The sequence below is a fragment of the Oncorhynchus mykiss genome, chromosome 16 (assembly GCF_013265735.2).
Source record: "Oncorhynchus mykiss isolate Arlee chromosome 16, USDA_OmykA_1.1, whole genome shotgun sequence".
In the NCBI taxonomy this organism is placed as follows: Eukaryota; Metazoa; Chordata; class Actinopteri; order Salmoniformes; family Salmonidae; genus Oncorhynchus; species Oncorhynchus mykiss.
This window is the reverse complement of record NC_048580.1, coordinates 40,064,584-40,087,227: the sequence shown is the minus strand read 5'-3', so window position 1 is coordinate 40,087,227 and position 22,644 is coordinate 40,064,584. Positions and strand designations below refer to the sequence as shown.

The 22,644-nt window shown below is 44.3% G+C and overlaps 2 protein-coding genes across 3 annotated transcripts in view; one reads left to right on the top strand and one right to left on the bottom strand.

Moving 5' to 3' along the window:
* The window catches only part of LOC110491948 (dihydropyridine-sensitive L-type skeletal muscle calcium channel subunit alpha-1), a 38,381-nt gene extending 31,843 nt beyond the window's left edge, over positions 1-6,538 (top strand). For both annotated transcript variants that reach the window (XM_036946860.1, XM_036946859.1), the window contains exons 41-45: positions 1,510-1,724; positions 2,035-2,129; positions 2,391-2,446; positions 2,798-2,935; positions 3,085-6,538. In XM_036946860.1, the coding sequence (XP_036802755.1) occupies positions 1,510-1,724; positions 2,035-2,129; positions 2,391-2,446; positions 2,798-2,935; positions 3,085-3,402 (822 nt within the window). In that variant the 3' untranslated portion in view covers positions 3,403-6,538. The remainder of the gene's footprint in view (positions 1-1,509; positions 1,725-2,034; positions 2,130-2,390; positions 2,447-2,797; positions 2,936-3,084) is intronic.
* Positions 6,539-7,144: 606 nt separating this feature from the next.
* Positions 7,145-22,629, bottom strand: smc1a (structural maintenance of chromosomes 1A). The gene is made up of 23 exons (XM_036946868.1): positions 22,236-22,629; positions 20,825-21,013; positions 20,477-20,589; positions 19,177-19,380; positions 18,694-18,932; positions 18,026-18,284; positions 17,653-17,793; positions 17,373-17,555; positions 16,981-17,088; positions 16,367-16,552; positions 16,035-16,214; positions 15,462-15,608; positions 14,058-14,195; positions 13,589-13,812; positions 12,619-12,760; positions 12,051-12,196; positions 11,624-11,777; positions 10,921-11,031; positions 10,524-10,680; positions 10,235-10,389; positions 9,744-9,965; positions 9,136-9,243; positions 7,145-8,950 (listed from the first exon to the last, which is right to left on the bottom strand). Exons 1-23 carry the CDS (start codon positions 22,342-22,344, stop codon positions 8,870-8,872), a joined length of 3,696 nt encoding a protein of 1,231 aa, XP_036802763.1. The 5' UTR covers positions 22,345-22,629; the 3' UTR covers positions 7,145-8,869.
* Between the last annotated feature and the right edge of the window lie 15 nt (positions 22,630-22,644).

The window sequence follows — 22,644 nt, the reverse complement described above, 5'->3', positions numbered from 1 at the left end:
TGAGACACAGAGAAGGTTAACGGATGATCTCTGCATGTGTGGTTCCCACCGTGAAGCATGGAGGAGGAGGTGTGATGGTGTGGGGTTGCTTTGCTGGTGGCACTGTCAGTGATTTATTTCGAATTCAAGGCACACTTAACCAGCATGGCTACCACAGCATTCTGTAGCGATGCGCCATCTGATCTGGTTTGCGCTTAGTGCGGCTATCATTTTATTTCCAACAGGACAATGACCCAAAACACACCTCCAGGCTGTGTAAGGGCTATTTAACCAAGGAGAGTGATGGACTGCTGCATCAGATGACCTGGCCTCCACAATCACCAGACCTCAACCCAATTGAGATGGTTTGGGATGAGTTGGAAAAGCAGCCAACAAGTGCTCAGCATATGTGGGAACTCCTTCAAGACAGTTGGAAAAGCATTCCTCATGAAGCTGGTTGAGAGAATGCCAAGAGTGTGCAAAGCTGTCAAGGCAAAGGGTGGTTACTTTGAAGAATCTCAAATCTAAAATCGATTTTGATTTGTTTATACCTTTTTTGGTTACTACATGATTCCATATGTGTTATTTCATAGTGTAGATGTCTTCACTATTATTCTACAATGTGGAAAATAGTAAAAATAAAGAAAAACCCTTGAATGAGTAGGTGTGTCCAAACTTTTGACTGGTACTGTATGTAAATAAGGTATTTCTGTTTTTTATTTTTAAGAAATGTGCAAATAAAAAAACAGTTTTCACTTTGTCATTATGGAGTACAGTGTGTAGATTGAGAGAATCTTTTTTTAAATGAGGCTGTTACGTAATAAAGGGGTCTGAATACTTTCTGAATGCACCGTACATATATTTAATGTAGCCTGTCACAGTCTTTATCTTTAATCAGAGCAGGATAGATAAACATATAAACGTCCCTTATTCAGGACCCTGTCTTTCAAAGATAATTAGTAAAAATCCAAATAACTTCACAGCCATACTGCTCGTTCTGTGCATGATTTCCTGCAAGAAAGGAATGTCAGTGTTCTTCCATGGCCAGCGAAGAGCTAGGATCTCAATCCCATTGAGCATGTCTGGGACTTGTTGGATCAGAGGGTGAGGGCTAGGGCCATTCCCCCCAGAAATGTCCGGAAACTTGCAGGTACCTTGGTGGAAGAGTGGGGTAACATCTCACAGCAAGAACAGGCAAATCTGGTGCAGTCCATGAGGAGGAGATGCACTGCGGTACTTAATGCAGCTGGTGGCCACACCATATAGTCCTGACTGTTACTTTTGATTTTGACCCCCCCCCCCCCCCTTTGTTCAGGGACACGTTATTACATTTATGTTAGTCATATGTCTGTGGAAATTGTTCAGTTTATGTCTCAGTTGTTGAATCTTGTTATGGGTCATACAAATATTTACACATGTTAAGTTTGCTGAAAATAAACTAAGTTGACAGTGAGAGGACGTTTCTTTTTTTTGCTGAGTTTAGATGTGCCTGGGTTGTTTTAACCACAGTGTTTGTGTTTGGTTGTGCAGCGCCAGGGCGGTCTGTTCGGGGACTATTCAGACCCGTTCTCCACAGAGACCAGCAGTGTCTCGCCCTCCCACATGGCTAGCCAGCGTCCCCTACAGCTATCAGAGAACCGCCCCGAGGAGGCTGAGTTGCCCCTCAGTCGCTCAGACTCCGTCTTCCTCCCCAATACAGAGTTCTTTCCCCTGACCCCCACCAAACACAACAGCAACAACAACGCGTAAGTATTGTCGTCCCCAGGCTAATTGAGTACTGTTACTGACTTCAACCAAACACAACAGCTACAACAATCTATGAGTAGAGGGCTGCTGCACCACCAAAGCTGCATTTGCTGCCACAGAAACAAATGAATGGAGACCCAAGATTAATAAGCACTTTGAGAACCTGGAAAAGCACTGTATGAATCCAATCAATCAATGATCTTCTTTTGCAAATTCAGCACTATTTGGGTGATACGGTACACTTTGCTTGCTGGTATGTATAAGATACATGGCTTACATGATTATATATAGATTTTTTTATGTTTATAGGTTTTCTTATGAGAGAGAGGAGAGTCCGAAAGTGAGCAGGCACCATTCCAGAGTGGACACAGAGCGCAGCCAGCCTAGGCCGGGATTTAATCTGCGTAAGGGCCGTGCTCCACTTGAGCTGACATGCACAGTGTTTCCTATGAATGTGATCTCCCCAAAAAATGCCCTGAAAAGCCACATTGTCGGCTGTCTAGTGCGCTGCGCTAGGAATTGAATCCTGGCCCTATTCACCTAATCAATCCTACTATCTGCTGATCATCATCACCCTGCATGATATTTGACATACTGTTGGATACTCTTTAGTCATTCTTGTGTCCTACAATAAATAAGTGTGTTCTTCTGTCTGTCTCCTGTAGATAGCAGACACTTCTCTGAGATCAGCCAGAAACCAATCAGAACAGACATCACTCAGGTAACATAATACACACCAGATTGAAGACCCCATACAACCCATTTAAACACTAAATAGACCAGGGATGGGCAACTCCAGTCCTCGCGGGCTAGAGTGGTGTCACACATTTTCTCCATCCCGAGCAAACACCGCTGATTAAACTAAACTGCATTCTAAACTGAAGATCATATTAGCTAAATATTGGAGTCAGTCGTGTTAGCTGTGGCTGGGGCAAAAGTGGAACACCAATCAGGACCCTGAGGACTGGAGTTGCCCATCCCTGCCATAGACAAAACAGATTGAATTTAGCTGAGTCATGATTCTGTTGTTCCATGAATGTCCTAACTGTAAGTGTTGTCTTTGTTGTTGCAGTTCCCCTATGACCTCAAATACGGTGAGAGCCAGTCTCTCCCCAGCTGTGCCCAAGCTAAAGGGGAGGCTACAGAGGAAGCTGAAGGGGCCACAGGAGGCTCTGTGTCTGCACCTGCCGCTGACCAGCTGATCAAAGAGGTACGTTGATACTGATTGACAGATTGTTAATCAGTTATTTAAACTATATATGTAAATCCATGTTTTTCCTCTGTGCCAGGTTCCTCCCTGAGACCCTATGTTTGAAACAGTAAACATCATATCAATGTACGTATCATGTCCTCCGTCAGGTCTTAGTGGTTGGCGGTCTTGGCGACCTGGCCCATGACAATTCGTTTGTGGCGGTGACTCGTAATGAAATGGCCGAGGCAATGCGCATGCCCATGTCCCACTTTGAAGACGTGGCCCTGGGCCTCCTCAACGGGCGCAGTGGCCGCGCAACCTCCGCCACGAGGAAGAAGAGCCCAATCCCTGTGCCCCCTTCCGCCCCCGACCGGCCCTCTAGGTCTACAGAGCTGAAACCGAAACCCCAGGAGCAGAGAAAGAAGCGCCTCGTCACAACCTTTAAACAACCCCTGATGGGGGAAGAGGCAGACACCAAAGTGTAGAGAGTCTGTCATCGGAGTGCCCATGACGACAGTGGCGTTATCTTGTGACATGATATTGACACTTGACTTGACAAGGCTGTGTTGTAGTTGGTGACATCACACACTCGCAGCATTAACAAATCCTGATTAGTTGCCGTGGCGATGAGCTCAATCCACTAACCATAGTTTCCAATGGAGACTGGAGGAAACAGGCCCTCTAACCAGGGTTGATGGCCGAGTTACTAGGCTCTAGCTGGTTGGCTGTTCAGCTTTTAACATGCTATTCCACTGTGGTTGATTCTTGTCAATTCTGATTGAATTCTTGAATCAGATTAATGATTCTTATGGAAAACTAACCGACAAAGGAAAAGGAATATTCTGCTACGGTAATACATTTTAATCTTCTCAGTTCTGCCATATTTATTTCAACAAATTAAAAAAGAACTTATCACAGAGTGCACAGGTTCATGAACCTCTTTCTGTGTTATGTTTGTTGACGTAATCATCTATTCCATAGAGTGGTTAGATAGAACAACTATGTCCAGTCTGCTGTGTTTCTGACTAAAACCCTAACTAATGCCCTGTACACACTGCAGGATAGCATTTTTTTGTCATGAATCTTGTTCTGGAGGCAGCGCTGCAGTGGTCACTAGCGAGCATTAAAAAAATCTAATTTTGAACGTAACCCTAACCTTAAATTAAGACCAAAAAGCCCATTTTGACTTTGCAGCTGGCCTATCGCTCCGTTCTGCCTCCAGGACAAGACGCATGACAATAAACTTCAACGTGCGCACACACGCAACTTGTACACGTATTGTGTGCATGGTGACAGATGGTGCTTTCAAGACAAATGGGAACTCTGGAAAAAAACGAGGTCAAAGCTCTTTTTTCCCCCCAGTTGTCTTGAAGGCACTGAAGTCGGAAGTCTGAGATTTCTGAGTTACCAGTCGTTTTGAACGCAGCAAAAGTCTGTGAGTGGAGACAGGGGTGTCCCAGCAAGGGCTGAAGGGGAAAAAAGGTGAGAAAGAATGGATGCCATTTTGGATCACCTGTGAGTGCGTTTCAGTGAGTTTCTATTTATCTGGGAAAACTGCAACTGTTGCGTTTGAACGGTTTAGGTCAATCTTTTGAAAAGAGTCTCTCCTGTTAAAACATCCAGGATGCAAGGAAAGGCTTAGTACACACTCAGGTTGTACATCTGATGCACAACACATTTGACACAATGGGTGTGATACATCAAACAGTTTTGATGAAGCCTCACCATAGAGATAGAGGACTCTGCATGGATATCACCCGTTTTTAGCATGGACAGTGCCATTGAGGGCTTCCACCATTTTAAAGTGGTTAACTGGGTGGGGACTCCCACGAGTTGGGAGCAATCAGTCACTGAAGAACATGAGCTACTTTAAAATGGAGATAGCCTCAATAGCACTGCTGTCACAGACACTATAATGGAGCAGTATACAAAGATGAGTCTATCTCTATGAGCCTCACTGTTTGTGTTCTTAAAGGCAACGTCCTTCATTTTATGTTGTTAAAGGGAGGACTTGCCATCTTTTTACTTTATTTACACTTGTCTTCATTTAATCGAGACTTGTAAAACACTTTCCTTGATGCTCAACCTCCTCCCACTGTGGATTTGGGCACTTTTTAAAGACAAAGTTTATTTTCTTTTTTAAAATGTGTTGGACATTTCTTTGTACTTTTAATTTATTCATTATTATTGTATTATCAATGTTTGAATACTCACTGAAATAAGTGTATAGGGGAGAGTGGGGTAAGTGTTTCTTTCAGCATCACTCTGTAAAGGGAAATATATTATTTCTAACAAAAGGTATCTACATATATTTCAGAATGTTGCACATCCCTTGAAATAGTCAGAATTCGTGTGTAAAAATTAGTTTTGGAAAACATCACTGTGTTTTTGGACAAGATGTCTCTTGGCACAACTTACCCCGGGTTAAGCCACCAACACATTTCTGTACTGAATGAAATATTACCATGACCTTTTTAAAACCATGTCTACCTTTATTTCCAAACACAATGACAATCACTGTTTGTCTTTTAATCATATTTTACCCCAAGCTTAACGCCTAACAAACACTTAGTACTTTTTAACATATCCCAGTGATAATGCTTTGCATTATGCTGGGGAAGAAAACACATTCACTTACCCCAAGACAAACATTTTGGTTTAGATTCAAGCATCATGAAACCTCAAATTCATTTGACTAGCTGAAAATGTTTTTTTTGTCCCAACTTGCTTACCACTTTTTACATGTGGTTTCTTCCTTCACAGACTCCATAAAATGACATTTTCCTAAATATTTTGTCAAATTATACATTTTGTTTGGGGTTTCCTAGAGACGAGGCTCAACTTACCCCACTCTCCCCTACTGGTATTTAGCACTTATCTAACAGATCACATTGTAGTTCATGAAGATATTCTATTTAATACAAACCAGAGATTTTGTTAAATGAGATTCATATGTATTAATGACCAGAGGTTAAAATTAAGTTGAAAGTAAGAAGAAAATGTAATAAAAGGTGATTCAGGATTTTAAGTGGTGCTGAAGTTAGTCTAGATTTGATTTGATCAAGAGTTGTTAGTCATATCAGCATACCTGGCGTATGGTGGATTTAGCATGAAAGCCCACATAGGGGATTAACTGGTTTTGTACAAAACAACTTTGCACATTTTTTTGTCTGGGGAAGGATCTCAAAAGTAATTTGCTCGATTCCTTGCGAGCTCTTTCCTCACCTTCTCCTGAAAATGTAAGTTGCAAGCAAGGAGAGCATTGGAGAAGATCTGACGTTTTGAGGATGCTAAGAATGACCGAATCAAGGAAAATACATTTGAGATTCACCCCAGGTCTGTTTATTTTTATTTAGTTACCTTAACAGGTCCTAAAGGAGTTAGTTTTCACTTCATCATCCTCGTTGGCCATTTCTGCCTTAGAAACCAGTTGGTCTTTAAAAAGATAACGCTGCATAAATCAGACATTAAGTAGTGGGTGGGACAGCTTCTAACCCTGCTATATCAAGTAAACCCATCTTCTAATATGTGCCTTTCAACAAAATGTTTTTTTTTGTTCTTCATGTCAGTCAGATGGAGCTTAAACTGGCAAAACAAATAAAACATCCAAAATATACATCACTTTGGTTTACTTGATTTTTTGTTGTTGTAATGTGCCGTACTTGACTTGGACTGAAATAGGTTCTGGTACTCATTTTGGGTGCCAGTACTGTTTAGGTGCAGGAACCCCACAATACTTTTGAGCTAATATTTTAGAGCTCAAGCAGTAGAACATTAGATGCCAGTACTCTGCTCCGGTGAACTCCGTCCCAAAGTCGAGCACTGGTTATCTGCAGAAATAAAAAAATGTACACAAGGATTAAGTACCATCAGGGTTGAGACGTGGCCGGCTGTTTACAACACAACGCAAGAAGCATGAGTTTGCTCAAATGGTGCTGAAAAACGTGATACGACAAATGTAATGGTTGGCCACTAGAGGGAGCCTCAGGGAAAGACATGTCAAATTTGAATAACCGCTCCTTCATACTCGTGCTGGGAGAAAACTGAGGCAATACTTTTGGCATGTCAAAGCATACGTACACTCCGCTCACCCTTATGAACCGGAAAGTCCTGCCTCAAAACACACATACCCGTGGGATGAATAAAAGTTATAAAACACAGGGACCGAACACTAAACTTAGTAATGAAAGGGTTCAACCTACTTCTACCACAAATACACAATTAGAATACAAGTTAAAATAGTATATTTTATTAACTAAAAAATAATCGATACAATGTCAATGGAATAAACGTGTCTTATGCAAAACTGACCCTTAAAACGGATAATTACATTTCCCATTGGCCCTGGACCGATTTTAAAAAACAGAGAGGCAGGGGGACACTTTTAAAGCAGACTCCATCCCCAAGTCAATAGGGCTAAACTCATAAACCTTCCTCACCTTTATAAATTGACCCTCACTTTAGTGATACAATTCATAAAGATTGGATAAGAACATGCACCTAACGTAATATTAATAACAATAAAAGGACTGCTTTTCATCCTTCTGGTCTTAAGTCATGTTCACCAGTTGTTCCCCTCTTCAGAGGAAGCAGCTAATCTAACAAGGTGGTCAAATTCGATGGATTTCCCAAATGGAGTTTCATGATCTCATCACAGTTTATATCCAATAAGATAATTAAAACAGCTGCGATTTGCCTCGTATTAAATTAGGTCATGATTAGATTTTTATTTTTAAATATAATAATTTGGTAACTTCCCCCAAATTCCAATTTGGAGGATTCCTGAATTTACTGCATGTTCCCTCCTGATTCCAGGGTAACTTCCAACAGGATTTTCTGGAAAACCAGGACATTTGGGGAAAGGCTCAGAGCCTGTCTGGTAAAACTAACAGGTGGCTTGGTAGCCCGATCTAAACAGAGTTGTTTCGTTTCACTTCACGTATATTTTAGGGTTGAAAATTCAGCTTGGATACAGGCTAGTTAGACGTGGGGATTTTAAAATGGTCAGATGACATCTGACTGGGAATGAAGTGGCCACCTAATGGGACCTAAGGGTCTTCCAACCCTGACACAATTCAGAAAAGTTTTTTTTTTTTTAAGTAGCACAATAAGTAGGGGAGAAAAAAAACAAAAAAAAAAACAGGCTGAACACAAAGTAGAAAATAGCAGAATTTCAGATACTTCCATTAGATAAACCAGTGAAATAACAGAAAGCAAGAATTTGAAGAAAGGGAAAGAGATTAGTAGAAAACATTTATGAGACCAAAAAAACAAGAAAAAAGCATAATGGTTACATGTAATACATTATCATTGTCAGCAGGTTTCTACCGTCTGAGGGACAAAAGCCTGATACAAATACACAAATTGTCAACAAGGCATGATTTCCAAATCATTTTACAATTCGTCTAAGCCTCATATAACCTTGTCCTGGAATACAATACTCACATGGTTCCAAATTAAAAGATTCAAATTGTATAAATGCACATTATATTCAAGGTGAAGCTTTCCAGAAATAACAACTTGCAGCTGCTGTAACTTGTCTCACCCTCTCCCACTCCATTCAGAAATAGCACACATTTTCTAATCCTAATATACTCCAAAAATACAGAAATTATTTTTAAAAACATGATAGCAAACAACATCTATTAGCTAATGGATGTTTGATCCACGATTACAACCAACACACCACAGAACACATTATTAGCTACATTTGCCATCCATGGACACGAGCGATTTGGGTCATATTCATTAGGCAGAAACAGTTAGGGACTAGCTGGACTTGTCCAATAAGAAACACAAAAAATGCTTCTCAGTTACAAAAATGTTTTAAAACATTTTCGGTTGCCTGCACTAATGAATATGACCCTGGTTCAGTTGGTTAACCAGAACGTCAAAATGCCACTGAGTTAAAAGGTATGCCTGTCATTTTGCTCCTCTCCTCTGTGTGATGTCCTACTCGTTGGGGTTGGGGTTTGCGTCAGGGTACACCGACAGGTCAAAGGTCAGTACTTTACTGATGACGCAATCTCCTTGCTGTGTGGGGGGGGGAGGGGGGAGAGTGACGCTGTCAGTTTTGCCCTCATTTCAGAAAACAGTTAGCATACATAGCTACATTCATTCTATTACCTAAAATGTGAGAGAAAAATGTCAAGACGTTTTTATGTGAAAGCGAAGCATTACAAGGCTTTATGGATAGGTGTGTTTTGTTGCGTCTGTACCTCTGGATAGACCCCGATGAGAGAGTCAGCCTTGGTGTAGAACTCTTCCTTTAGAGAGATCACTATGGCCTGAGTGTTCACTGACTGGTCTTTGATATAGTTGGCCACCTGCATAGACGGACAGTATTAGACATAACAGCATGGTCATGACATAACAGCATGGTCATGACATAACAGCATGGTCATGACATAACAGCATGGTCATGACATAACAGCATGGTCATGACATAACAGCATGGTCATGACATAACAGCATGGCCATGACATAACAGCATGGTCATGACATAACAGCATGGTCATGACATAACAGCATGGCCATGACATAACAGCATGGCCATGACATAACAGCATGGCCATGACATAACAGCATGGTCATGACATAACATAGTCATCTGGATAACGTGGATCGACAACACATCAGACATCTCCAACCTATCCCTACAATATATAGTGCACTACTTTAAAATTAGTGCACTTACATCAAGAATAGGGTGCCATTTTATACTGATAGTGGTTTTAGCGAGATTTCAGGACAACGACATCGTGAACAACAAAGGTATTTCAATACATTAACAACGATCGTTCACGCGGCAGGGTTTGACACAGACCTTGCCAATGTTGGTGTTGTCCAGCGCGGCATCAATCTCGTCCAGGACGAAGAACGGGGCCGGCTTGTAGCTGTGTATGGCGAACAGCAGAGCCAGGGCAGCTACAGTCTTCTCCCCTCCAGACAGGTTGTCCATGGGTCTGAACCGCTTACCAGGGGCAACACAGTTATAGTTGATCCCATCCAGGTAAGGCTCCTCGGGGTTCTCCGGCCCAAGGAAGGCCTGGGATGAAGGAACACAACATCAACACACCGACAAAAGTTTTGCTCAAATCCAAAGGGGTGCAGTCAAACAGACCATTGATTTCATATGGAATGACCCCTATGTTAATGCAAATACCACATAATACAGTTTGTAGCTAGTTTGACTACGTTTCAGACCGTTTGCGTATGGTCCAGTACTACTATGGAGTATTGCTGAGGGACAGTACCTGGGCAGAGCCGTTTGCGTATGGTACAGTACTACTATGGAGTATTGCTGAGGGACAGTACCTGGGCAGAGCTGTTGCGTGACAGGGCTTTGTAGATCTCATCGATGTTGGTGGATACAGCCTCAAAACAGGCGTTGAAGCGGTCAAACCTCTCCTTCTTGATCTGCTCAAACGCCTGCTTGGCCTTCTTGGCTCGCTTACGGGCCGCCTCAAACTCTGGAATGCAGAATAGAGCACCGTGAACACATTACGCAAATGAAGACGCATCCTTCCCTGTTGTTTCGGTAACATTCGCCAGGAGAGCGACGGTAAAAGTTAGTCCACGTCCTCAGACTCATTCTCCTCCGTACCGTCGCTGGTCTCCTGGAACTTGTCCCTGACGGACTCTAGTTTCTCCATGGCCTTCATGTTGGGTGCGCTGATTCTCTGCAGTATGGACTGCTGCTCGTTGAGACGTTGCTGCAGCGTGTGCATCTCTGCCTTGATCTCATCCTCCGCCAGCGCGTCCTGAGAAACAGCAGACAAATATGTTAGGCGACTCACACTACATTTCAAACTCACACAAAAAAAACAACCGCTGGGTATTGAATCATGGCTGAAACAGACAATTTTACACATACAGTCCCCCACAGTCTATGGGGGAGATGAACTGCGTCCCAATTCTGCACACTTCTCCCAAAGTGTGCACTTGCACACTCCCCGACATAGCCTTAGTATGCAGGGTTCACGCACGGGTGTATGTCTTACCTTGAGGTCTTCAGACAGGATGCTGTAGTCTATCTCTATGAGAGCCTCTTTAGCCAGGACAGTACTGGACGTTCTCTGACTGCTGCTAGACTCCTCCTGTTGGGAGCTCCCCTACACACAGAGAGAGAAACAACAAGATAATTATGTAACACATTGGTAAAAAAAAAATATATATAAATATATATATATATATATATATATTTCAAAAAGATCAAACTAGAATGCTATTAGGCCCTAAACAGACCTCTGTAGACTGACCCAAACTTAAGGAAAGCTTTGACTATGTACAGGCTCAGTGACCACAGCCTTTTTATTGGTGAAGGCCGCCTTAGGTTACGCGCACACTGCCTACAAAAGGAGGTGGAAACTGAGCTGCACTTCTTAACTTCCTGCCAAATGTTTGACCATAGAGACAGAGATTTCCCTCAGATTACACAGACCCACAAAGAAGAAACTCCCATATCAGCAGCAAGATCTGTGACCTGTTGCCACAAGAAAAGGGCAACCAGTAAAGAACAAACACCACTGTAAATACAACCCATTTATTTTCCCTTTTGTACTTTAACTACTTGCACATGATGACATTTGAAATGTCTTTATTTATTTTGTGAGTAATGGTTTTTTTTATCGTTGATTATCTATTTCACTTGCTTTGGCAATGTAAACATACGTTTCCCGTGGAGAGAGCGAGTGTGTTTAGTACCTCTCCCTGGCCGATGTCGTCCATGGTCCCAGAGCGTAGAGGCAGTCTGATGTCCTGCATCTTACAGGCCTGCAGCAGGTTGTGGCGGTCGCTGCGTTTCTGCTCCAGCTTGGTCTCGATGGCCGTCACTTCCTTCTGCAGCTGGGTCAGCTCCCTGGGGGAATAACACACATCGGGGTCAAACAATACCGCCGCAAACTGCAACGCTACAAAACGAGTAACCGTCTTTCTGGGTCAGCTCCCTAAGGTAAACACAAACACACAATTGTTGAACACAAACCAAATGGCAATGCTACAAACGGTTATTTCTTTTTTAAATCACATACAAGAATAATGTAGTAAGTAAGAAATGTGTGCCTTTCAGAAACGGGCAGAAAAAGAGGATGGGAGTTTGAGTGGGCGCAAGCGTCTATGTTTTGCGACTCACTTGTTGGCTCCTCCCAGTTTCTTGCGTATCTCCTCCATGTTGTGGTTCTTGTCGTTGACCTCGGACTTCTTGGTGAGGTGCTGGTTCTTCAGGTCCTGCAGCTGGGCCATGGTCTCGTCGATGATCTTCATGTGGCGGTGCTCCTCCTGGGAAAGGGACACAGGGAGAGAGGGAAAAAAAGTTTAAAAACCATCCAATCTCACCTAACAAAGAGAGTACACATTTGATTAGAGCCACCGGTCTAAGAATTTAGGCTGCGTCCCGAGTCTCCTCCCTTCACCCGAGGCGTGCACACTCCTCGTCATGGATATAAAAGCATTGGATTGGTGGACGGGTGGTTGGACAGAGTTTCCGCCATTGTTAAATCCATTGAGTGGGAGTGTGCAACTGCACATTTCAATCAAATTTCAATCAATCAAATTTATTTTATATAGCCCTTCGTACATCAGCTGATATCTCAAAGTGCTGTACAGAAACCCAGCCTAAAACCCCAAACAGCAAGCAATGCAGGTGAAGAAGCACATTTCAAGACTTAGTTCGGAAGCCGTTTATGTTAATCTCCCTTTACCTTCTTGAGTCGCTCTATCTCCGCCTCGTCCTTCTTGACAGTCTGCTCCCACATCATGACCTTCTCCTTGTCCTCTTTCAGCTGGTTTTTCTCATAGTCCAGCTGGATGCCCAGACGAGTCTTCTGGGTTTCAAACTCCAGCCTAAAGGTCACAAAATGGATGACGTTAGGTTAACACACTCAAAGTCTCTCTCTCTCTCTCTCTCTCTTCCTCTCCCTTCCCTTCCCCCTCAGACCTTTGCGTTTTAAGAAACAGGTGAGAGGATGTGAGGAATGAAAGGAAGATGAATTGAGGAAGAGCCTAAAGAGACAGCACACAGAAACAGGTTCACATTCACAATGCCTATTCCCCCTCAGGAGACTGAAAAGATTTGGCATGGGGCATATCCTCAAAACGTTCTAGAGCTGCACCATCAAAAGGATCCTGACTGGTTGCATCCCCGCCTGGTATGGCAACTGCTCAGCTTCCGACAGCAAGGCGCTACATAGGTTGGTGCGTACGGCCCAGTACATCACTGGGGCCAATCTTCCTGCCACCCAGGACCTCTATACCAGGCAGTGTCAGAGGCCTTAAAAATGACCAAAGACTCCAGCCACCCTAGTCATAGACTGTTCTCTCTGCTACTGCACAGCAAGCAGTACCTGAGCACCAAGTCTAGGTCCAAAAGGATTAATAGCTAATCGTACTATTTGCATTGACCCCCCCCACCCCCATTTTTACAGTGCTGCTACTCACTGTTTATCATGTACGCATAGTCACTTTACCTGCATGTACATATTACCTCAACTAACCTGCACATTGACTCAGTACTTTTTGGTATTTTGGTAAATATTTTCTTAACTCTTCTTGAACTACACTGTTGGTTAAGGGCTTGTAACTAAGCATTTCACGGTAATGTCTACACTTGTTGTATTTGGCGCATGTGACAAATAAAGTTTGATTTGACATTGACGCAACGGAGTGACTTACCGTTTCTTGGCGATCTCGTTCTGCCGCTTCACCTTCTCCTCCTCGAACTCTCTGATGTTCCTGACCCCAATCTCCTTACAGAACTCGATAAACACCTCATCTTCCACAACGTTCATCCGGTCTCTCAAATTATTGACCTCCTTTTCACGGGATTGGATGATCCTCTTGATGTCGTTGATGCGAGGGCCGAAGTTAGCCAGCTCACTCTCCAGCTTGGATTTCTCCTACGGGGGATGGGAAAAGGACTTCAAGCTAGTCTATTGCAATCACAACAGTGTGTCTACGGGGTTCTAGAAACCCTACTGACACACACATTGTGCAGTAGAAACCTCTATTGATGACTTTAAATAAATCATTATAGATCACATCACATAAAAAGGCCACAAGCAGCTCCAGAGCCACAGGTTTCAGACCCTTGGTTTAGGGCTACCGCAAAACGAACAGACACTGTGTTGCTACACATCCATACCTGCATGTTGAGGGAGAGGTGTCGGGTCTTGGTCTGCTCCAGGTCGCTCTGGGAGTATTTCAGCCTCATCTGGAGGCCGTGGGCCTGAGACTGAACCTGGCGCAGCTCTGCCTCCTTCCTCTTAGCCTTCATTTGCTCCTACACCCAGAAAGAGAGAGAGAGAGATGCCCCATTGTTATTGTAGTCCTGTTCCTTTCAGAGAGGCATCATGGTTATCGCAGTGCTTGTGTTCAGTTATCAGCCTTGACAATGTTCTAATAGATACATTAGGCTGCTTATCCAACTGCAGCTTGATAACAGATAAGTAAAATAGGTTTTTACGGTACTTAAGTTTCATATTAATATATGTTATAAGTAGGGTAATATGTTATGAGCAATATTCCCTCTATGCCACGCAGAAGAATTATCAGCCCGCACAAGATCAAAACTCCGGAAAGTTGAGTGAAGTTCAGTTAACACTATCAACGTTTCCCTTTACTGTGGGAATTGTGATCGAATCAACACAATATTATCCACTTTCAATTCAACATACCGAGAGAGAAAAAAAACAAATTATGCAAGACTGCTGTGTTTACAGCATGAGTGGTCGTTTTTTGAGCTTGTTTTTTGTGTGGATTTTTTTAGAGATCAAAGCGAGCGCCACATGTGCACATTTGTTCATATCCGTTAGTAGTTAGTGAGTTATTAGCCCAATTATAGATCAGTCAGCAAGGGGGGACTATTTGCTTCCTACAAGAGCACAATGTGTGTTTCCAGAAATCTTTGAAATGAGAGTCAGGTAAAATAGCTTTTTTTGTCTTAAAGGGGCAGTGTTGTATTTTGAGACAGTGAGTAGTATAATTTGACTGATTCTCTGTGATTATGGTATGGGAATAATGACACATTCTATATTTTGTAAAGTGGCTTCTTACAAAACACAACAACCTGTTCAGTCACCACCTTGTCTGACAGACAAGTGGATAAACAGGTTCATGTCAAGCCCTGTGTGTTTTTTCACATCAGCTGCTACTGTAGGCTGAATGATGGAACAGCTATTTCCATGTTAAAATGTTATGGAATGCATTTCTCCATTGTTTTTGATGGTAGGCCACTCTGGTAGACCTGCATTGTTATAAAATAGCCACAGTAGCCTGCTTGACCAGTGTTAAAACTAACCTAAAAGCAGGTACACCCTTAGTTTTCACAGTTAAACGCGCCGGAAGTTACACCGAATTTTCAATGTTCAAGTTTGTGATCAACAGACCTGAAATTTTCCCAGTGCCGGAAAACAAGAGGGAAGATTGTGATTTGGAGCATCCTACCTCATAACCAAAGGGATGTGTGACTGGAATTCTTTGAGCGCCATAACATGTTATGATGATGGTGATGATGCTCAAGACCCCAGTGGCCAGAGTGACTGCTTACCTTGAGTTCCTCAGTGAGTTTCTCCTTCTTGTCCTTGAGTTTGTCCACAGCCTTCTCATCCCAGCGCCTGGCCTTAGCCTTCAGATCACTAGCACCCCCAGAGATCACACCGGACTTCTGGAACAGAGTACCGTCCAGGGCCACTGTCTGGAGGGAGGTAGAGGGAAAGAGAGGAGTCAGAGCACATCTTCCACTCAAGGTGTGTGGGTACCTTGTGTCTGTGCACAGTGCATTTCTCCTAGCGCCTTGTTTTTCCACTTAAATTAACTAGGCTGCTTTTCAATTGGCTGCATATGAATCCAGTATACGGAAACCCTGTATAGTACAACAACTGCTGATACTAACCCTGTAAAAGTACGAAAAAAACGATTTGTGTTTTTTCCTGATAGTTGCTGGTAGAAAATACAACCTAGCATTAGAATGTACCAGAGGCCAACAAAATAGAGAATTTCATTTCCGGGCTGGCTACTTTTTCTATTTGGCTGGCTACTCCATGTGCTTGTTGAAAACACTACGGTGTGTGTGTGTGTGTGTGTGTGTGTATGCATCAGTGTGCGTGCGTTTTCCTCCTACCTTGTGTCTGTAGGGCCCTCCGAAGGCGATGCGCCGAGCGTCCTCTACGTTCTCGCAGACCAGTGCGTTACCACACGCGTACTGCAGGGCCTTCTTAATGTGAGGCGGCTCGTAGCGGATCACATCGATCACCAGCTTGGCGCCGCGCAGCTCACGCAGCTTCTCATCTGTAGGCTTCACCTGGAGACACGGACCGTTAAGACTGACACGAGCACAGAGCCGGAGATCAATAGACCGGACTGATACGGGTCTGTGTTCACATGGACATAATGCCATCGTGGAGTCCCATGTGTAAGTGACCAGTCCCCTTAAGTCTTCCCCCAGTGTGTTACCTCCAGATAGTCGAGGGGCAGGAAGGTCTCCGGCTCTCCTCGCTGCTCCTTGATGTACTGGATACAGTCTCTGCCGGTCTTCTCCGAGTCCACGATGATGGCGTCCATGTTCTTGCCCAGCACCTTGGTCACAGCGATCTGAAACTTCTTCTGAGTGGGCTGGCACAGGTCGATCAGGCGGCCGTACTGCGGGGAAGAGGGAGAGAGCGCTGGAATGTGTCAAAACCACTTCACGGCCACGTCAATATTCTGAGGGAAGAAACATGTCTAGAAGACAGGAACAGTGAGCAGTTGCAGGGAGAGTAAAACAGAGAAGGAAGAGGGCATCCCAGTGACAGGCATAGATAGCTTACTCTGGTTGTCCTATTGCTTACAATGCCTCCAGTCCCCAGTCCCGCCACAGATCCGGGATAGAGTTCGAAGCTCTCCATGATCTCTGCTTTGTTTGGTAGCCTCTAGCCTTTACAGCTAACTGTGTGCTAACTATGCTAGCTGCAGCCTCCAGTAATTTTAGCACAGATCCAGCGTAGAATCTCTTAATACTTGGTGGTTGCCCTATGCCAACTGACATTCCCCAGCCCAAACTCTGCATCTGTAGGTGCCCGTAGTCTTACCACCGACCCGGGATACAGTCTCTTGATGCTCTCCATGATCTCTGCTTTGCGTGCCTGCCTGCTGTTCTCCTGTCTGTCAATCCTGGCGTCGCCCAGCTGCTCCATCACCTAGGGAACAGAGATAAGATGTCAGTCAAATGTCCTCAGGCAATGTCGACTGATATGACATGGTCCTGGGACTTGCCATTTGCTACCAATCTACGTAGCAGCAAACCCCACAGGAGACAAGCAAAACTGAAAATGTATCATTTTCTTTCCTCTTCCAGATGAGCAATTCTGATACAGTTATCATGCAATGTCAACACAAAATGTTTTAACTTTCCCCCGGTGCGTTTCAGGATCAACCAATAGCTTGGATTGGTTGACAGACTGACAGATAAGTGTTCCAGTACCTGGTTGAGTTCCAGGTTGATCTCGTCGATCCTCTTCTTGGCCCCCTCCACCTCCTCAGTCAGCTCCTCCTCCATTCTCTTCTGTTCATCCAGAGACTGCTTGCTGGTGGTAATGTAGTCCTCCAGCTTCTCAATACGCTTCTGGTTCTCCTCTATCTCACGGATCTTCTGCTTGATCTTGGCCTGCAGATGTAACATATTAATAACGTTAAGCTCTCTTTTTACATTGCGTGCCCCGACGAACACAACCCTGTATTCCGTATCGTCCTCATCCTTTTACCTCGGTCTCCACTTTCTTCCTTTCCTCAAGGTCGAGCCGGTCCTGATCGGCCTTCTGGTCTCTGTTGAACTTCTCCAGCTCCTGGGCCAGAGTGGCCGCCCGCTTACTGGCCTCCTCCTTCAGACGGTGGTAGGCCTTCACCTGGGGAGAGCGGGAGGAAGGTGGCGAGTATAGAATATTCACCTACATATTTGAGAGATAGTAAGTCTGGCTAACCTGGGAGATGAACCAGCGACCTTCCCATACATCCCTCACTGAGGCAACACTGCTGCCTGATAGTCCGCTGTAACCTTTCATAGGATCCCAGTCTATCTCCCCGTGACCATTCATATTTAACTTAGGAACACCCTCATGACCGTTCATAGGCTCCAACCTGGTTTTCCTCCAGTGTGAGGTCCTGTCCCTGGCTCTGGGCCTCCTCCTCCATGCGGTCGTCAAACTCCTGCCGGGCCATCTCCACAGCGCCCTGTTCTTTCTCCAACTCATCCATGTCCCCCTTCCTCTTCTTGTACAGCTTCTGGGCGTTCTGGAGGGACTTCTTGGCTGCCTCCAGTTTTTTGATCTTGTGGGAGGTGTTCTCTTTGGCCTTGATGTACTGCGGACGCTTTTGGTTCAGTTCAGCATCCTTCTCCCTGGAAGAGGGAGTGGAAAAGGTTAAGATATTAAATCCGTTAACTTCCAAAATGGCAACAATTCCACCTGGTCTATCGTATTCTTAGGCTCTTCTTCACAGCCTGTCCCCATTTCCCCCTGCTCCCTCCCTACGCACTTGACCTCCTCTACAGTCTGCTGGTCTCTCAATCCTCCCCAGCTCTTCCTCCCTCCATCCCCACTCACTTAATCTCTTTCTCCACAGTCTGCTGGTCTCTCAATCCTCCCCAGCTCTTCCTCCCTCCATCCCCACTCACTTGACCTCCTCTACAGTCTGCTGGTCTCTCAATCCTCCCCAGCTCTCCATCCCCACTCACTTGATCTCTTTCTCCACCGTCTGTTGGTCTCTCATCATCCTCCCCAGCTCTCCCTCCCTCCATCCCCACTCACTTGATCTCTTTCTCCACAGTCTGTTGGTCTCTCATCATCCTCCCCAGCTCTTTCTTCTTCTCCTTCAGTTCCTCCTCCACGTGGTCCATCTTCTTGCGGTCCTTGTCGATCTCCTTGTTGCGGTGCGACAGCTCGCGGTTCAGCTTGTCGATCTCGGCGTCGTTGTGGTACAGCTTGAACAGCTGCATCTGGACGTGGGCCTTCACCACCTCGTCCTTCAGACGCTGGTAACGCTCAGCCTGGAGAGGGGGAGGGAAAAAGTGTGAATGATACATCAAAACTACATAGAAGGTTTGCAAATGGTGGCAATTTTTATTGAAACATTTTTTTTTTTAATAAAAGTTTTTTTGTGTTGTAGGGCGAATTGCAAAAATAATGGGGTCTATCAATCTGTCTCAATATTACCTTCTACCTACAGATGGGAAGTGTGAGTGAGCTCTCGTGAGAAGAGAAGGATGCTATCTGACTGGCTGTCTTCCATACCTCCTCTTTCTCCTGCTTGGCCTCTTTGCGTTCAGCGGCGATGTTCTTCTTGCGGTGGTAGTTAAATTGGGTGTCCTCCTCAGCCTTCACCATCTCCTTCTTCCTACGGTCGTACTCCTGAGCCAGCTCCCCAGACCGGGAGATCTCCTCAAACAGAGCAGTACGCTCCTTAGGGTTCTTCATGGCTATCGACTCCACCGCACCCTGATTGAGGAATACATAGAGGTTAGAGGTTACGAACACAGTCTTAAACAGAGTAAGCGAGGTCCATGGACAAACAGTCTCTAGGGTTCTCTCACCAAGAGAGCTCTCATCTATATTATTCGTAGCTGTCTATTTGCACAAAGACCGCACTCAACCAGCTGTATTAGGCCATAAGCAAACAAGAAAATGCTCACCCAAAAGCAGCGCTTCTAGTGGCTGGGGACTTTATTGCAGGCAACTTAAATCCATTTTACCTAATTTCTACCAGCTATAAGTTATACAGCTGCACCAACGAGAGCCTCCTGACCGGTTGCATCACCGCCTGGTATGGCAATTGCTCGGCATCTGACCGCAAGGCGTTAAAAGAGGGTATTGCGTACGGCCCAGTACATCACTGGGGCCAAGCTTCCTGACATCCAGGACCTCTATACCAGGTGGTATCAGAGGAAGGCCCAAAAAATGGTCAAAGAGTGTTCTCTTTGCTACCGCACTGCAAGCGGTACCGGAGCTCCAAGTCTAGGACCAAAAAGCTCCTTAACAGCTTCTACCCCTAAGCCATAAGACTGCTAATTAACAACGAATCAAATGGCCACCCAGACTATCTACATTGACCCCCCCCCCCCCCTTTTGTTTTTACACTGCTGTTACTCACTGTTTATTATCCATGCATAGTCACTTTAGCTCGACTATCCTGTACCCCTGCACAGTCACTCGGTACCCCCTTGTTATTGTTACGTACATTTCTTGTATTACTTTTTTACTTTAGTTTATTTAGTAAATATTTGATCAACTATTTCTTGAACTGCATTGTTGATTAAGGGCTTGTAAGTAAGCATTTCACTGTAAGGTCTACACCGGTTGTATTCAGCACGTGACAAATAACATTTGATTTTATTCGCTTTTAAGGAAGCTCTACACATATTCTGCTCAAATATGCAAATTGTTTGCATGTGCATATGTAGTGTATATTTTATATGAAGATCGAGAAAATCTGTCTACTTACACAAAACAATATATAGGTAGATATATATATATATATTGTTTTTGCATGTGACTATTACTGTGTGTGTATGTTACTGTTTGTATCAGTTCTCACCTGGAAGACGAGGAAGTTCCTGGCCTTGATGAGGATTCCTAGTTTCTCCAGCTCCTCGCTGTACTCTGCCAGATTCACCACCTTACTGTTGATACGGTACTCTGATGACGAGCCTGACACACAGAGAAGATGTGTGATAGTTATGGCTATCCGACAAGAGATCAGAATATCAAGGGTCTGTCCAAAATGGCACCCTATTCCCTATATAGTGCACTACTTTTGACCAGGACCCATCAAAAGTAATGCACTATGAGGGATTTGAGTGCCATTTCAGACTAGCAGACATTAAGGGAAGCTTCACAGCCACACAGTTTATCACATCTGGATGTGGAGACAGCTGTGGCATACCAATGATGATTCTGGTGAAGGTGCGCTCTTCCCCGCTGTCCTCATGGTACACCATGCTCACAAAGGCTCTGTTGGCTGCTGGCTTCCCCACGGGAGCTCCATGGATCAGGTCCTTCAGAGTCTTCACACGCAGGTTGCTGGTCTTCTCAGCCAGCACAAAGCTGATGGCGTCCATGAGGTTGGACTTGCCTGGGAGGGAGAGAATATGAATGGGAACCAATGGAGTCAGCCAGTGAACTATTCAAGTCTTGCAAATATTGTTTACTTGGAAAAGGATGTAAATAACTTAGGACCTGGATAAGTTGATACCTAATCAGTTGCACAACTGAATGCATTCAATCCGAAATGTGTCTTCCGAGGGGGCTGCCTTAAATCGACGTTGACGTGATCGGCGCCTGGGACTACATTAAACTGTTGATCTAGCTAATGTTTATTAGATCAACTACCTGCAAGGTCTCATTCAAAGTCACCAGAGGGCACGACAAAACGTATTCCCCCTTAGGAGACTGAAAAGATTTGGCATGGGTCTTCAGATCCTCAAAACGTTTTACAGCTGCACCATCGAGAGCATCCTGACAGGTTGCATCACTGCCTGGTATGGCAACTGCTCGGCCTCCGAGGGTAGTGCGTACCGCCCAGTGCATCACTGGGGCCAAGCTTCCTGCCATCCAGAACTTCTATACCAGGCAGTGTCAGAGGAAGGCCCTAAAAAAATTGTCAAAGACTCCAGCCACCCTAGTCATAGACTGTTCTGGCAAGCAGTACCGGAGCGCAAAGTCTAGGTCCAAGAGGCTCCTAAATAGCTTCTACCCCCAAGCCATAAGACTCCTGAACAGCTAATCAAATGGCTACCAGACTATTTGCATCCCCCCACCACACACTCTGTTATTATCTATGCATAGTCACTTTAATAACCCTACCTACATGTAATTTTGTTAATATGTACCTCGCCCCTGTATATAGCCCCGCTATTGTTATTTACTGTTGCTCTAAACATGAGTTATTCTTATCTCTTACTTTTTTTGTTGTTGGTATTTTCTTAACTCTATTGTTGGTTAAGGGCTTGTAAGTAAGCATTTCACTGTAAGGTTGTATTCGGCGCATGTGACAATTACAATTTAATTTGTCAGTGAGGGAAATGTTTATCATAGCAAAACGTTTTGGACCCGTGGCTAGCTAGCTACAGTTATAGCAACAACAACAAAAATTGTGCTAATATTAAATAGAAAGCAAGTGTTCATATGCTGTCGTTATCGACAACGTAACAAGTATAGTCGCCCATGCATGCATTGATGCAAATAGTCAACCCGGCTAAACTAACATTAGCTAGCAATCTAGCTAGGTCTAGCAGTACAGTAGTGTTAGCATTAGCTAGATAGCCTACTTGCAATGTTGATTGGCCACTACTTACCGGATCCATTGGGTCCAATAATCGCGGTAAACTTGTGAAAGGGACCGATGATTTGCCTGCCCTTGTAAGATTTGAAGTTTTCGATCTCTATTAGTTTCAAATAACCCATTTTCGACCAGATCGCTTGTGCGGAAACAGAAGAAGGAATATGTGTTGTTGTGCTAGCAGCTAATGTCGCTAATGCTAGCTAGCGTTTGAACTCAAACGAGAAACATGCAAGCATATGGTAAACACTTAAAATAAAAAATAAATAAGCTAAAGTTGCATAATCGGTTGGTGTGACAGGCTAACTAACTCGATCAGCTTGCAAGCTAGCTTTCAAAATGTACGACTGCAACAACAATGCGCCATTTTACAGTCCTCCTACTCGATTTGAGACCTCTGAGCGCGCGCGTAAGTGAATTAGTTC